A 15,688-nucleotide genomic window follows, 5' to 3' on the forward strand; every position below is an offset into this window, starting at 1 on the left:
TGTGTTACTATTTTTCAACTTTGCATCGTTGTAACAAAGCATTTCACGGTTAAGTCGACACCTGTTGTATTCGATGCATGTGACAAATCAAATTTCATTTGACCCACACACACACACACACACACACACACACACACACACACACACACACACACACACACACACACACACACACACACACACACACACACACACACACACACACACACACACACACGCGCAACAGTGTAGGCCTGACCTCCATTACAAGCACAAATAAAGCTTTCCCAGATCAACAAAGTCCAGAACAGGAAAATAGAGATAAGGTCCAGCGCTCTGTGTTCTCAACACATGACATCTGGTGCTGCTATGAACTCAGACGTGTATTCATACTGTATGGGATATTTACATTCATGTGGTATCACCTGAAATTCTATTTGATTGTAAAACTAAGATTTTTTGTTGTTGAAAGATTACCCTTTGTACAGATGTAGGATCTTATTATGAACCAGTTTGCTACACCAGGAAAATAATCCTGCAGCAACAGGACATGTGAATTATTATGTGGATTATAATTAATGGACATTTTTTGCCAGGCTTGATACATTTTTCATTAGGGCATATCAAGTCTGACATTTTAAAGTGGAAAATACAAACTTTAGAAGACTTTTTAAACCTTGAATAAACTATAAGTTTGCATTTTCTGCTGTGTGGGAAAATTCTCAATAACAAAAGAGTGATCACATTAAGATCCTACATCTGTAAAACCTCAAACCTCTAAATTATTCGATAATAATCAAATATGTGGACACATAAGTGTTAGTTACGATATCTACATTTTCATCCTAGAACCAAGTCATTCATTTCAGTATCACAATTAAAGTATTCATCAATCTATCATCTATCTTTTCTTTTGACTTCCTCAAAACCACATTTTAAGACTCATTGACACATATGACTTGATGATGAGAGTGTGATTAAACCCTGGTGCATGACTGTGGGTAGGAAGCTGTCACTCTGTGTAATGCTACTGGCAGGCAGGGGAAGCCCGGTGAGGTGCTATGTTGTGCTCCTCTCTGTGCCATGTTGCTGTTTACCTTCTCTCCCTGGGAGAGCAGAGTGCAGGGAGACGGCATGTCATCCAGTCATGGGGGTGGACATGATCTCTCATCCTCACCGAGACAGCAGAGCGGATGCTCCGGGGTCTAGGTGTCACCACTCCTAGGTGGTATGGCCACAGGGCTGTGTGTGTGTGTGTGTGTGTGTGTGAGGCTGACAGCTGCATGATCCATGCTCCCTGTGCTCTCTCAGGCCAGAAAGGCAGCAGGTAGAGGGGGGGAAGGAGAGAGAAGGGGAGAGAGAGAATGAGAGAGGAGAGAGAGAGACTCACCAGTATCTTCAGGGCAGTCATTTCACCTCCTCCTCTCTCTGGGTGGGCATGCCCCTCTCACCTCCACACCTCCATTACAGCCAAAGAGCAGAAACAAATGCCAGTCGAACCCCTCTCCCTGGTCCCCATAGACACAGAGACCTTATGAATTCTCCCTCTCTTTTTTGACAGGTACTCATCTGCTTTCATTCAACCTTTCATCACGGCTTCAAAGGCAAACTGATAATTTCCCTCAGGAGAATGAGAAGATCAGTTGCCTTCCAAAAAATTACTGGAATCCAAACATCGTTGCCCTGAAGCAATTTAGCTCGTCATAATTGGGCTCTTCATTTTGTCTCTCCGGGTTTATGATTGTAGAGTTATAATGTATTATTTTGCCTGAGAAGGATCGTTCAGTGCATTAAATATAAGTGATTTAATAACATATAATTTTCCCTTTATGTTTAAAACAAAGGCATAGGGGATTCATTCAGTGGGACGGGTGAGTTCCTCCACCTAACAACAGTGCTGCTGCCATGGTGTCTAGCCAGGAGAGGGAGACTGATCCGGCTCAAAATCCTCTAGTTCCAGGAAACTGCTTTTGACGGCCCCAGGGATCCAGCGCTGGCATCAGGAAATAGGGTGTCTTACTGGTGGTTCAGAAAAGGGGCCACACACACACACACACACACACACACAGGGCTAAACATCTCACACATCCATCTTCACACTAGACCTATCCTTAAAACCACAACAACAAACCCTAACTCAACCCTACCTACACATTCCTTCTTTGTCTCTTTCCCCATAGGTGGGTTCAGTGACTGATGTACCTGAATGTAACAGAACAGGGGAGTTTAGCAGGAGCGGGGTTGAAACGGACACATGATGATGACTTGGTCAATCAGAGTGAAGTGAGCATGCTCCACATCTGGAGTCTAGGTGTCAGTATCTGCCTGTAGTGCTCAGGTGTGGGGGAAGACCGGTAAACTCTGCTCCTCCTTTCTCCAGGGTTAGGGTTAGAGCACAGACAGTGCAGCCAACATAATCTTCCAAAGGGCTCGTAGGGGCCCTTCCTCTCCTTCTCTACTTGTCTGAGCTACATGTTAAATCTAAACATATCCCACCACTGCCCTGGGGAGGTGTTATGACAACCGAAAATGGTGAGCAGCAAGAGCAAGAAATGGCTTGAACATGAATCATGTTTTTTTGACATGTGGGGGTGGGTTAAAACAGGCCTCTGTTGAGAAGCAAGTAGCCTGGAGAGACAAGTGTCAACCATCAACCAACAGGCCCAGCAAACCATCTCTCTCATGATAGGTCGGTTGTGCTGTGTGGGGTAAACAATAACACATTATAGAGGCATTAAGAGCCAATTCCCCTGAACATATAGTATCTGTCAATGGGACACCTGCACTTGTTTGGCTGCTCTGCTCATACCCTCATGCATCTCCAGTGGTAGGCTGATGGAGCGTGGGAGAGAGCGAGAACTGATGTGAGGTGTGGTTTTGTAGGGGTGCCAGGGATGGCCCCAGGATGATTCTCTCTTCTGCATCACTAAGGATCCATTGTTAACATCTCAGGGGGCAGCATAATTCTGAGTAATCAAACCACGTCTGTTTTCACACACTCATTGAAGGGGAGAGAGAATTTGATTGGCAGCTTAACAAACAATCTGACACCTTACCTCATCCTCATTTATCCTGGGTGCAGACATTTGTGACTTCTCCCAATCTCATCTGCCCGTGGAAAGTTTGATATCATTATTGTTGGTCTGTCTGTATCCGCGGGCAGAGGAGGGAATCCAGGATGGACAGACAGGTGTATTCTGACACCAATCTGTGGAAAAAGGGGATAATTAGAAAAAGCCAGGGTGAGCTGACAAAACTTTGCCTGGAGACGTCTTCTCATTAAGTCTTTCCAGTTACATTCGTCTCCCCGTCAACAGATGAGCCCTGGTTGGATTGAGGGGGAGAGGATGCTTTTTGTTGTTGTTGTGGGAACAGAAAGCACACTGTCTGTGATTCAGATTAAGGGTATGATATATGACATGTAAAAAGCTGAAAATAGAAGTAGTTCAATAAATATGACTTTTGTTACGGTAGTCTAAGCATCAAATGAACCAACATAGAAACATGATTTAAAAGAATCACTCAAATCTAGAAAGCTCACTTCCACTTCATAAACTATTATCATGCCATATTTTGGTGTTGAAAGGTAAGACAGGAAACACGAACATCGTTTAAATTGCACTAACTTTAAATAATTTTATTTAGCATTTTCCTACATTTCTGCTTCTTCATTGTTTGATTGGAGCTGTCGAGCTACATGTACCTGCCTCGTAGTGTCGCTGCAGCAGTTCTTTGGCTTTTATCACTCGGTGGAGCTTCCGCTATTCCATTTCCGTACACACATTTTCTCAACTGATGACGTGTGCGTTGCACAAAAATCCACTTGTTTTCAGTTTCACAATAAAACCGGCTAAAGGTATTCTTCTATAGACCAAGGGTATTTTTTGTGGATTGTATCTTGAAACATAAAAGGAAAATGGAGACATTGTACCATCAAACAAATAAGTGAGTGTTTCTGTTCTCTTTCAAAAAAAGAAGACGTCTAACGTAGCTCACTTGCCTTATGATATACCGCGTTACTGTAACTAGCTGGCTAGCTAACAACATTTCACGACAAAATATAGTTTTAACTAACCCCTTCCATTAGTGGTCATGATGTCAACAGGAAACTAGCTAGCCAACCAGCTAATAGATAGCCATAGATCCATGACCAACAATATTTAACTATCACTACTGTAACGGTACGCCGCGTTCAGATCAACTGGGAACTCAGAAATCTTTGACTTCAGTGCATTCAAGAATATTAGGAACTCGGGGGGAAAAAAAACTAGCTCTGACTGGGAAACATCGTTTTGAACGGTCATCCAACTCTGAGTTCCAAGTCGGAAACTCGAGCATCTTTTTAGAGTTCCGATTTTCTGACCTAAAGATCACTGACGTCATGATCTTACCTTGTTTCGCCCGACAAACCCGAGTTCCCAGTAGTCTTGAAAGCACCATTAATTCACTGTCTGTAGTTTACGTATCTAGCGTGTGTATTAAATTGCCACATACCATTGTCTAGTTCCTTATCTATTCAATAGACCCTTATCTAATATTACGCTTCCATATAGACCTCTGTTTAATATTTACGGTAGCCTAGGAATAATTATATATCTTTGCTCTCTCTCCTCTTTGATCAGGCAAATCCAGGAGGTGCAGTCGCTCATGGGACGCCTGGAGAACACAGATCGTCAGTCTGTCCACTGTGAGTTCACTCTTTCTAAATAATGTATCTTCTGCATTCAATGAATGTTGCAAGTGTCAACCTCCCAGAAATGTTCCATATGCACAAAAAGTTTATTTCTCAAAAATGTGTTTACATCGCTGTTAGTGAGCATTTCTCCGTTGTCAAGATAATCGATCCACCTGACAGATGTGGCATATCAAAAAGCTGATTAAACAGCATGGTCATTACACAGGTGCAACTTGTGCTGGAGACAATAAAAGGTCACTCTAAATGTGCAGTTTTGTCACACATCACAATGCCACAGAAGTCTCAAGTTTTGAGGGAGTGTGCAATTGGCATGCTGGCTGCAGGACTGTCCAACAGAGCTGTTGCCAGAGAATTGAATGTTTATTTCTCTACAATAAGCCGCCTCCAACGTCGTTTACAGAATTTGGCAGTACGTCCAACTGGCCTCACAACCGCAGACCACATGTAACCAGGCCAGCCAAGGACCTTCACATCTGGCTTCTTCACCTGCAGGATTGTCTGAGCCCTGCCACCCAGACAGCTGATGAAACTATGGGTTTGCACAACCGCAGAATTTCTGCACAAGCTGTCAGAAACCGTATCAGGGAAGCTCATCTGTGTGCTCGTCGTCCTCACCAGGGTCTTGACCTGACTGCAGTTCAACGTGGTAACCGACTTCAGTGGGCAAATGCTCACCTTCTATGGCCACTGGCATGCTGGAGAAGTCTGCTCTTCACAGATTAATCCCGGTTTCAGCTGTACTGGGCAGATTGCAGAAGGTGTGTTGGCGAGCGGTTTGCTGATGTCAACGTTGTGAACAGAGTGCCCCATGGTAGGGCTAGAGTAAGGGAAGGCATGTGCTCATTGTCCGTAGCTTAATTTCATTTTATTGATGGCAATTTGAATGCACACTGTGACGAGTTCCTGAGAATCATTGTCGTGCCATTCAACCCCGCCATCACCTCATGTTTCAGCATGATAATGCACAACCCCATGCCGCAAGGATCTGTTCACATTTCCTGGAAGCTGAAAATTTCCCAGTTCTTCCATGGCCTGCATACTCACCAGACACGTCACCAATTGAGCATGTGTGGGATGCTCTGGATCGGCGTGTACGACAGCGCGTTCCAGTTCCCGCCAATATCCAGCAACTTCACACAGCCATTGAAGAGGAGTGGGACAACATTCCACAGGCCACAATCAGCAGCCTGATCAACTCTGTCTTCGCTCTGCATGAATAAAATGCTGGCCAGATACTGACTGGTTTTATGATACCTTTTTTAAATGTATCTGTGACCAACAGATGCAGATTTGTGTTCCCAGTCATGCGAAATCCATAGATGAGGGCCTAATTTATTTATTTCAATTGACTGATTTCCTTATATGAACTGTAACTCAGTAAAATATTTTAAATTGTTGCGTTTTTATATTTTTGTTAATTATAAATTTGGAATTTACCACTAGGCAGTATTTACATATTTTCCCCTTCTCCAGTGTTGCGCAGCCCTTTGAGCCAAGCTGTACCCTGCCCTCCCTACTGATTGTTTTGGGAGGTGAGCAGGGCGGGCAATGTTCTGTGAGCCAGGCTGGTGCCAGGGCAGGAAGCATAGGGGTGGCAGCAGAGGGACGACCGGGAAGTCTTCTCTAAAGATAATGGTGGCAGCCAGTCGGCCGCCCAGTTGTGACAATGACATCATCTCGCATGTTAGAGGGTGGAAGGATGCAGCAGGCGTCCGAGCGAGGAGTCACTCAGTCAGGACAGGAGAGGGTGGGGGACAAGATGGTGCAAGTCCTTTTAAAGGGCAGATAAAAGCTTCCCACAAGCCTAGTGCTGTTGTCACCTTGGAATCAAATGCTATCTAGAATCTCAGCAGTCTGAGAATGAAACGGGTGTAACGATAGATATCCGACTTCAAATAAGAATCAGTGGCTGATTTGTCTTCATGAAGAGATGATGTACAAGGCCCTTTGTTTCAATGTGGATTAACTTCCTCTGCGAAGTTTGAGGAAGTAACATATTTGCTTTCATCTCTCTCTCTTGGATTCACCTGAAATCACGAGGCTATATTCCATGGTAACATGGCATAAGGAAATCTTGTCTGATTTATTAGAATGAACATAACTTTAACATTTTATTTTGTATAAGATTGGCCTATTTGGGGAGTGAAACAACTGTTCAGGGTGTGTTTAATAGTTTCTGTGTGTGTGTGTCTGTGTGCGCGCTCTCTCTCCAGTGTTGGAGAACGATCTGCAGGCCAGAATCGACCAGATCTTCAGCCATTTCGAACGTCTGGAAATCCTGGCTGGCAAAGAACCGCCAAACCGCCGTCAGAACGTCAAACTGTGAGTACACAAACTGCATCGGTGACCCAAATACACCAGAGGTGGCGTGGCGATGAATGTTTCATAAAGATGGGTGGGACCGGGACGAGATCGCAGCTAGATTAAAAGGGCAGTGTGTTTCTCATCCCCTGTGGCAACGCGGCTCTGTGAAAACATTCCCTCGGCAGCCCCGTCATTCACCGGCATTCCTGCCGCGTTGGGCAAGGCGTCACTTCAGAGCCGGGTAAACAGGCCCCAGGGGACAAACTGCTGCGCCCCGTCCCACAGCTCTCCTCTGATCTCTGGACAGCTACAGTACGCTGGGGCCGCAGGGCTGAGCCACGAGCAGGTGATGCTCAGGAGGAGCGGGAGAGAAGGGTGGAGGGAGACAGGCCCTCGGGTGTTTCAGCCAGGTGGAGAAGTAAGTCAGATTGGGAAGAAGGGAGGCATGTTGACTTATCTTAGTGACGATAGAAAGCTTTTATTGAGAACTAGAAGACATCCATACACAGATGTCATGAGTTAGTGAAGAAGGAGTGACTGAACCACAGTCCTGAAATGCTGGATGGGGCTGGAGGCTTACATTTTTACCCTCTGAGATTTCCTCTGCCATTATTCGGCTGGGGGGTAAGAAGAATGTGGTCTCTGTCTGTGTCCCCTCCGCAGGCGGGTAGACCAGCTGAAGTATGATGTTCAGCACCTCCAGACGGCGCTGAGGAACTTCCAGCACCGTCGCTACTCACGAGAAACCCAGGACCGAGAGAGGGAGGAGCTCATGAGTCGTACCTTCACCACCAACGTCAGTAGTAGTGGTCCACTCCAAAACCACATGTAACCACCAGAACATGTCTGCACTCATGTAATGATAACCTAAAACACGAATGCAAGCTATTGCTTGACACACCACAACTGGTATGGGCAATAAAACCGAAATACATTTATTAGGGGAACATTGTGTTGAGATGTTACCGGTATTGTCCCCTACAGGATGCAGACACCTCCATCCCCATAGACGAGACGTTGCAGTTAAACTCCAACCTGAACAACGCACACAGAGGCATGGACGACCTCCTGGGCAGCGGCAGCAGCATCCTCACAGGACTCCGGGACCAGAGGGACACACTCAAGGTGTGTGTGTTTGCTCACATACGGGCCTTTCCCAACAATGCAGAGAGAAAAAATAGAGAGAGAATGAATACACAATGAGTAACGATAACTTATATCGTTACGGGGTACCAGTACCGAGTTGATGTGCAGGGGTACGATGCAATTGAGGTAGATATGTACATGTAGGTAGGGGTAAAGTGATGAGGCAACAGGATAGATAATAAGCACTAGCAGCAGCGTATGTGATGATTCAAAAGAGTGCAAAATGCTGATAGTCCTGGTAGCTATTTGGTTAACTATTTAGCATTCTTATGGCTTGTTGGTAGAAGCTGTTCAGGGTCCTGTTGGTTCCAAACTTGGTGCATTGGTACCGCTTTCCGTGAGGTAGCAGAAATGTCTACCACTTGGGGGACTGGAGTCTTTGAAAATTATCAGGGTCTTCCTCTGACACCGCCTGGTATAGAGGTCCTGGATGGCAGGGAGCTCAGCCCCAGTGATGTACTGGGCCGTACGCACTACTCTTTGTAGTGGATGCCAAGCAGTTGCCATACAGAGTGGTGATGCAGCAAGTCAAGATGCTCTCAATGGTGCAGCTGTAGAACGTTTTGAGGATCTGTTTTTTTTGTTGTTGACACTTTGCCAATGTACACTGACCGTGACACGGCAAGGCAGGTCCCTGTCGACGGTATCCCAGAGAGAGGAATCAGTATTCCCAAGACAAACCCTGGCTGACCCGGTTTCTGCCTCTGTAATGATCACTATGTCTAGTAGAAGTGTGTGTGTGTGTGTGTGTGTGTGTGTGTGTGTGTGTGGTGCTGGTTGTCAGCAGCAGGCTAAGTACATATTTCCAGGGAGGAGAAGAGATGGTGTTCCTGGTGGAGGCTGCTGTGGGCCTCCTGTTATCAGGGCGTCTGGTGATCAGATGGGCTGGCCGTGAGAAACGGCCGAGGGACAGACCGGGAGGACAGAATGGCTGGGTGCGGTTCCTCAGACAGCCTCTCCCTAATCAGTTGAATAGAGCTTTGTCATGACCAGGCTAAATGCAGGTTATGATACGACTGTGTATACAGTATTCCCACAAACCGCAATGAAGCAGAATACCCATTAATAACTAACTTCAGCTTGTTCTTCAGGAAACAACAGCACAATCAATGGAACTTCAGCAGCTAACGTTTGATGTCTTCCCTAAATCCAGGGGACCCACAAGAAGATGCTGGATGTGGCCAACATGCTGGGTCTGTCCAACACGGTGATGAGGCTGATCGAGAAGAGGGCCACCCAGGATAAGTTCATCATGATTGGAGGGATGCTGCTCACCTGTGTGGTCATGTTCCTGGTGGTCAAGTACCTGGGCTGACCATGACCGCGTCTGCAACCACAGTTTTGCGTTGGTCTTGGACATTTTTGCACAGTAAGCCCATAAGATACATGAACGGAGATAAAATAGGCTCGTCTTCAAATCGGAGAGTTCCCTGAAAGTATTGGTTCCGATCGGAAGGCGAGGAATTATCCGTCTTTTAATTTCCATGGGTTTTGTCACCCACTTCTATTTCAACCACTCGTTGTTTGCACCAGTAAAATGGGTGCTAAGCAAGACATACACCCCCGAGTATACAAAACATTAAGGACGCCTTTCTAATGTTGAGTTGCACCTTTTGCCTTCAGAACAGCCTCAATTCATCTGGGCATGGACACTACAAGGTATTGAAAGCATTCCACAGGGATGCTGGCCCATGTTGATTCCAATGCTTCCCACAGTTGTCAAGCTGGCTAGATGTCCTTTAGGCGGTGGACCAATAGTGATACACATGGGAAACTGTTGAGTGTGAAAAGCCCAGCAGCATTGCAGTTCGACACAAACCGGTGCGCCTGGCACCTACTACCATACCCTGTTCAAAGGCACTTTTCTGTCTTGCCCATTCACCCTATGAATGACACACATACACAATCCATGTCTCAAGGCTTACATTTAAAAAAAAAAAAAAAAATATCCTCCATGTATAGTGCTTGAAGTGAATTTAGCAAGTGACATCAATAAGGGATCATAGCTTTCACCTGGTCGGTCTGTTATGGAAAGAGCAGGTGTCCTTAAAGTATAGACACTGAGTGCAAAACGTTAATTTGACTGCAAACTGAACGTGGAACCTTGCAACCATAATTCCAGCTCACTGACACCTGCCGGTCATCCACCTGCCAGCCTCTGTGTGAAGCACATTTCAATGTGAATGGTCACCTTTTTTTCAAACCAATTCTCCACTTGCTTGCCTTAGTCTCCCCTATAATGAGTTATCCGTTACCTTGTGGATGGCATTCATTGTGGTCTCATCTAAACCATCTATTTGGCAGCAAACAGTAAAATGATGCTTCATTGTTTCCAAATGAGGATGATTCTGGAAATGGACAGAAATAGTTATCTGGAAATGTATAAAAAGCTGATGTTTTACCTTACCTCATCACACTGCCTATAGAATACTTATGTTAGATTCATCAATACATGTATTTAGTCCAGGGAGGAAGAGGGCAGTTAACAGGGACCTGTGCCCAAGATACAGACCGATAATGAGAACAAAACGTGTTTTGTGAAACTATCTGAACAAAGTGTATTGTTGTCACACTTTCAAAATGTAAATTATCTGGACATTTTCTTGGCCCTGGGGCCTGTTGCACAAAACTAGGATAAGGGATTAAGCCAGGATATCTTGGTGATCCTGGCTCAATTGATCCGTAATCCGGTTGCACTAAAGATGGATAGGGGGCAGGAGGATATGTTATGGTATAAATTACCATGGAGATTTATTCTGTGGAGCTAGCCTGCTCCAGACCAGGCTAAATTCCAGGATCTATTTAATCTCATCCCTAATGTCAGTCAGCAGTCACCACAAATGGAAACCAATAGTTATTTCACTGCTCACTATACATTGTTATCACATATAACTAGACCCACTGTTATTTAAACGTTTGTGATCATTAATTTCAATGATTTTGGATAAAAAATGATTTTTAGATGATGTTGCTATCCTTAGATAATTTACAGTTTCCCATAGACTATAAGGCTATATATAAAATGCTAGAATATTAGGGCCACAGAGGGGAAAAAAACACAAGTCATAATATTGTAACCAGTTGTTTTAAAGGAGGACAGTTGTTAAAATGACAGATGTGGGGCATTTCGTGAAATTGTACTTCAGTATGGTTTCATAAACAAAGACATGCTGATGTGCCAGAATATTAAGTATCACATTGTCATAAGTATCAAAACTGTAAAAACAATATGTAGCTTTTCTGCAGAAAGAACCAGCCTCATAAATTTATGACTTTATCCTTTTTCTTCAGTGTGGCCCTAGTACTCTGTCATATAAACAAATACACATTCCATATGAATATAAAAACACAATGTGTAACATTATGTTCCTTTATTGAATAAGGACAAAACAAAGCAGGTAAACCATCAGCTCCTTTCAAAACTGAAGTCACAGTGACTCTACAAGATGGAAAGCACAGAATCTAAGCACATTATACAAAATGATACATATACAGACCTTTGAATGTGTATAACACACCCTGCATGTCTGCACACTAAAATAAATGCAGGACAAATCCATACACATCAACTGAACAGACAAATGAATGGATGCAGTAGCCTCCCTGCAGCCTTGTATTACACACAGTATACCGCACAAACATCATAAGAGGCCAAATTCGTCAAAAAACGAACCCAAAAAAACCCAAATTCCTCTGCCACCGCAGGACATATTTAACCAAAATTGAAAGCACACATACTAACTAAAATAATTCAACACATATTGGTCCCTCAGCAGCCGACCACTGTCGTCATCAGGGAAGATTGCCGGATTGTCCCAGTCCATGGCTGGTGGCACTCTGGGGGCCCTCTCCTTCCTCAGGCAGGCCACATTGTGAAGGACAGCACAAGCCACAGTAATATCACATGCCCTAACAGGGCTGACCCTTAATTTGTGAAGGCAGTGAAAGCGTGCCTTCAGGAGGCCAAAGGTCATTTCAACTCTGGCCCTGGTCCTGGCATGGGCATGGTTGTAGGCCTGCTGTGCTTCCTGGGGGTCTGTGAAAGGTGTCAGGAGAAAAGGCTGGCAGCCATACCCCCTGTCTCCCAGCAACACACCAGAGAATTCACCTGTCAACACAAAATCTCATCATTACTACCTCATAAACACAGTGATATTCTTGACACAGCCATGATGGTTATAAATAGGGGTTGTGTGGCTTACCTTGTGATAGGCACTGATAGATTTCAGAGGCCCGAAAGATTCTGGAGTCATGGACTGAGCCAGGCCATTTTGCCACAACATTGCTGATCACACAGTCAGCATTGCAGACCATCTGAAATCATAAGATGAGGAATATTACACCAATCAATGCACATCACTGGCAATGCAGAGTGTTCGTCAATGGACAATATCAAAAAGTTATGTTCACCTGAACATTAATGCTGTGAAAGGATTTCCTATTCACAAAATCGGCCTCATGGGCACCTGAGGGGGCTTTTATCCTTATGTGTGTGCAGTCCACTGCACCAATGACATTGGGGAAACCTGTCACACAAAGTAATGAGTATCCTACTATGTGTTAACAGTTGTCCTGTAATTTGTAGATCCTCTTACCTGCAATCCTATAGAACTCCTCTTTGATGTCACAGAGTCTTCTGTGGCCAGGGAAGGAGATGAAGACATCTGCTAATGCTTTGATAGCCAGACACACACTCCTTATTGTGCGGCAAATTGTGGCCTTGTTCAGCTGTTCTGCATCCCCCACTGAGTACAGGAAGGCTCCACTAGCAAAAAAGCGCAAGGCCACACAAACCATTTGCTCCACACTCAGTGCATGGCTCCGTGCAGTGCGGTGCTTAATCCTGGGACCCAGTAGTCTGCATAGATACCTGATGCCATCTGCAGAAAACCTGTATCTTTCATATAGATGGTCATCAGGGAAGGCCAGTGGGTCCAACCGGTCCCTGAAGACCCTTTCTCACCTGAAGGCTCTCCTCAGCACAAGTGCTTCTTCATCCACCACATCTCGCACGAATGGGCATGCCATTGTCAGAGCAGAAAGGAACACACAATTTTGGGCCTTCATATAGGCTAGTGGCCACACCTGGTGCTGGGGGGGGTGGGCAAAAGAGGGCGATGCCTTATAACGATGACTTGGTTGTACTGATTGCTGGGAAAATAAAAAAAACCTTAGAAAGATGCCACCGTCCTGTGTGCTCACAATAAGAGCTCATATGTCATGGCTCACTTGACTTTACGAGAATATACCTAATTTTTATTTTGAGCTGTGTCATCTTCTTGGAGCTGGGGGAGGAAAGAAAAATAATGATTAATACATTTGTGTTACAGTTAGCATACAGTGTACATTGAAGGCATATCTCACCTCCCTCTCAAGTTTTTTTATTTCAAGGTCCAGTTTCCTAATTGTCCTCTTTTTTATTTCGAACTCCAGTGCAAGATTTTCCATCTTTTTCTTCTTGTACTGAATGTCTATGTCTGCCAGTTCTATTTGGCACCGGAGGTGGTTGCCATACAACTTTCTGATAGCTTGTGAGCTCTGTGAACACAATACAATTAGCGCAGCTGGAATTTGGCAGGATGTGGTGTCCTTTTATTAATACGCACTATGTTGCCAGGCTGGTTTTCCCACTGTATAGCATCTGGGTCCTGTAAAAGAAATTAGATTTTGATGAGGACTCCTCACCATTGTAGAGTAAATAGTACTTTCACAGTCTTAACATGATACCTCATGCCTTCTGGAATCCAGAGAGATGGTCTCCTCCTCATCATCGTCTCCATCATGTGCTGTTGCTGCTGCACTGGGGCCTTCACCCTATCACATTTAATCGGATTCATATTGAAGCTAGTAGACAAGACATGCCAGGCCTACAGTATGCCTTTGATGGAGTACTCACTGGATCAGCATCGTCTGGTGCTTGTGCTGGTGGCTCTAACAGGAACACAGTGCTGCCAGACACTGCAAGGCAATAGGTAAACCAAAGTCAGACAGTCCAAATTGATTCAATATGAATGTGGTTGTATCCCATGTAGAGATGGAAGGACATACCTTGAATGAAGCGGGTGGCATCTTGGGAGGAACCTATGCTCGTCTCTTTCCCCCCAGGGATCCCCTCTAAGACGGGCCTGCCTTTATTTAGCTCCAAGGCCATGTCCTCTGCTGGGGTAAGGTCAGCCTTTGGTGACCCACCACCCGTGCCTTGTCTGTGGGTATTCTTTTTCACTGCTAAAACAGTACAGACAATGTGTGAGCAGGCACCTTCTGGGTACAATATATGCTTGTGCTTTGTTAAATATTAGTCAGGGACCATACCATTCTGCAGAATGTTCTTGTATTTGATTTTGACTTGCTGCCATGTCCGTTTTGGCCCGTTCATGTTTAATCTACACACACACACACACACACACACACACACACACACACACACACTTAATGGAGTCACACTGCAAAAAATTACTTGGTATTTTTGTCTTGTTTTCAGTAAAAATATCAAAAATTTTATCATAGCTTTATACAGTGTGATGGAGTTACTTTACACAATTTCACTCATATCTGCAGTGCATTTCAATAAAAAAAATTAACCGTTTCATAATTACAGTACAACTGCATTTTTGGAGATGTGAATTAAATATTTGAATTGTAATTGTGATGTTTCAGCGGAGCGGTGAGTGTGTAATTGTGCACTACTTACGCATTCAGGCGGTCTGCAATACTTTGCCACGCTTTTTCTCTTTGCTTTATCACTGTGGCGGTGTTGCCTTTCTTCTTAATTATATCTTTTACCTCCTCGTATGCCTCCATGAGGATTTGTGCTTCCGACGGGGAAAAGTACGCGGCTCTAGTTGCCATGGTAAATCAGTTAATCTGTGATCTGTGGCGGGGTCTATTTGAGTGAGCCGTGAGCGCGCACCTATACAGGATTGGTTTCACCTGGCTTAATGAATCCGTGTCTGCTCATCCTGGCTTGGTCTTTGTGCAACCAATTAAGCCTGGACGCACATGTTTTGGCTTCATTGAGCTCAGCTGAGTCATTTATCCCGGATGTCTTAATTCTACTTTTGTGCAACAGGCCCCTGGTCTCACTATGTTAGTGCAACCAAGGTTCAAATTGTAATTCTCTGGAGATAAGTTTTTAAAAATGGTCTTAATCTGTCTTTGAAGTGTACATTATTGTCCATGGAATCTAGCAATTGAATTAGGTATGGGTCAAATCTAACAATGGACATAAAGCATAGTTTAAATAAATCTCTCACTGATGTCAAACTGTCATATAATATGGAGTTTACATTTACAACAGTAAAACTATTGTTTGAAACAGGATTATTTTCAAGACTAGTACTTGAGGGGCCCTAGTCTGGGGACCTACCCGGACTGTGCATAGGAACCCCTACCATCACATCTGACATGTTAGTGATTTAGCAGACACGCTTATTCAGAGCCACTGACAGTACTGAGTGCATGCATTTAGTTCAAATACAATCCTGGGAGACCAATAAGCATGGAATGTTCCACGCTGAAATGAGAAAGTCTGACTCCTGGTCTTGATGTTCAGCTAGCTGTGAG

The 15,688-nt window shown here is 44.5% G+C and overlaps 1 protein-coding gene across 1 annotated transcript; it reads left to right on the forward strand.

Moving 5' to 3' along the window:
* The first annotated feature begins 3,755 nt into the window (after positions 1-3,755).
* Positions 3,756-15,388, forward strand: LOC139364722 (Golgi SNAP receptor complex member 2-like). Its single transcript, XM_071101722.1, has 8 exons — positions 3,756-3,924; positions 4,602-4,666; positions 6,889-6,997; positions 7,643-7,775; positions 7,964-8,104; positions 9,279-9,581; positions 10,110-10,731; positions 15,195-15,388. The coding sequence occupies exons 1-6, from the start codon at positions 3,896-3,898 to the stop codon at positions 9,438-9,440; spliced, it is 639 nt and encodes a 212-aa protein (XP_070957823.1). The 5' UTR covers positions 3,756-3,895; the 3' UTR covers positions 9,441-9,581; positions 10,110-10,731; positions 15,195-15,388.
* The last annotated feature ends 300 nt before the right edge of the window (positions 15,389-15,688 follow it).

Source organism: Oncorhynchus clarkii, chromosome 13 (genome assembly GCF_045791955.1).
Source record: "Oncorhynchus clarkii lewisi isolate Uvic-CL-2024 chromosome 13, UVic_Ocla_1.0, whole genome shotgun sequence".
Lineage (NCBI taxonomy): Eukaryota > Metazoa > Chordata > Actinopteri > Salmoniformes > Salmonidae > Oncorhynchus > Oncorhynchus clarkii.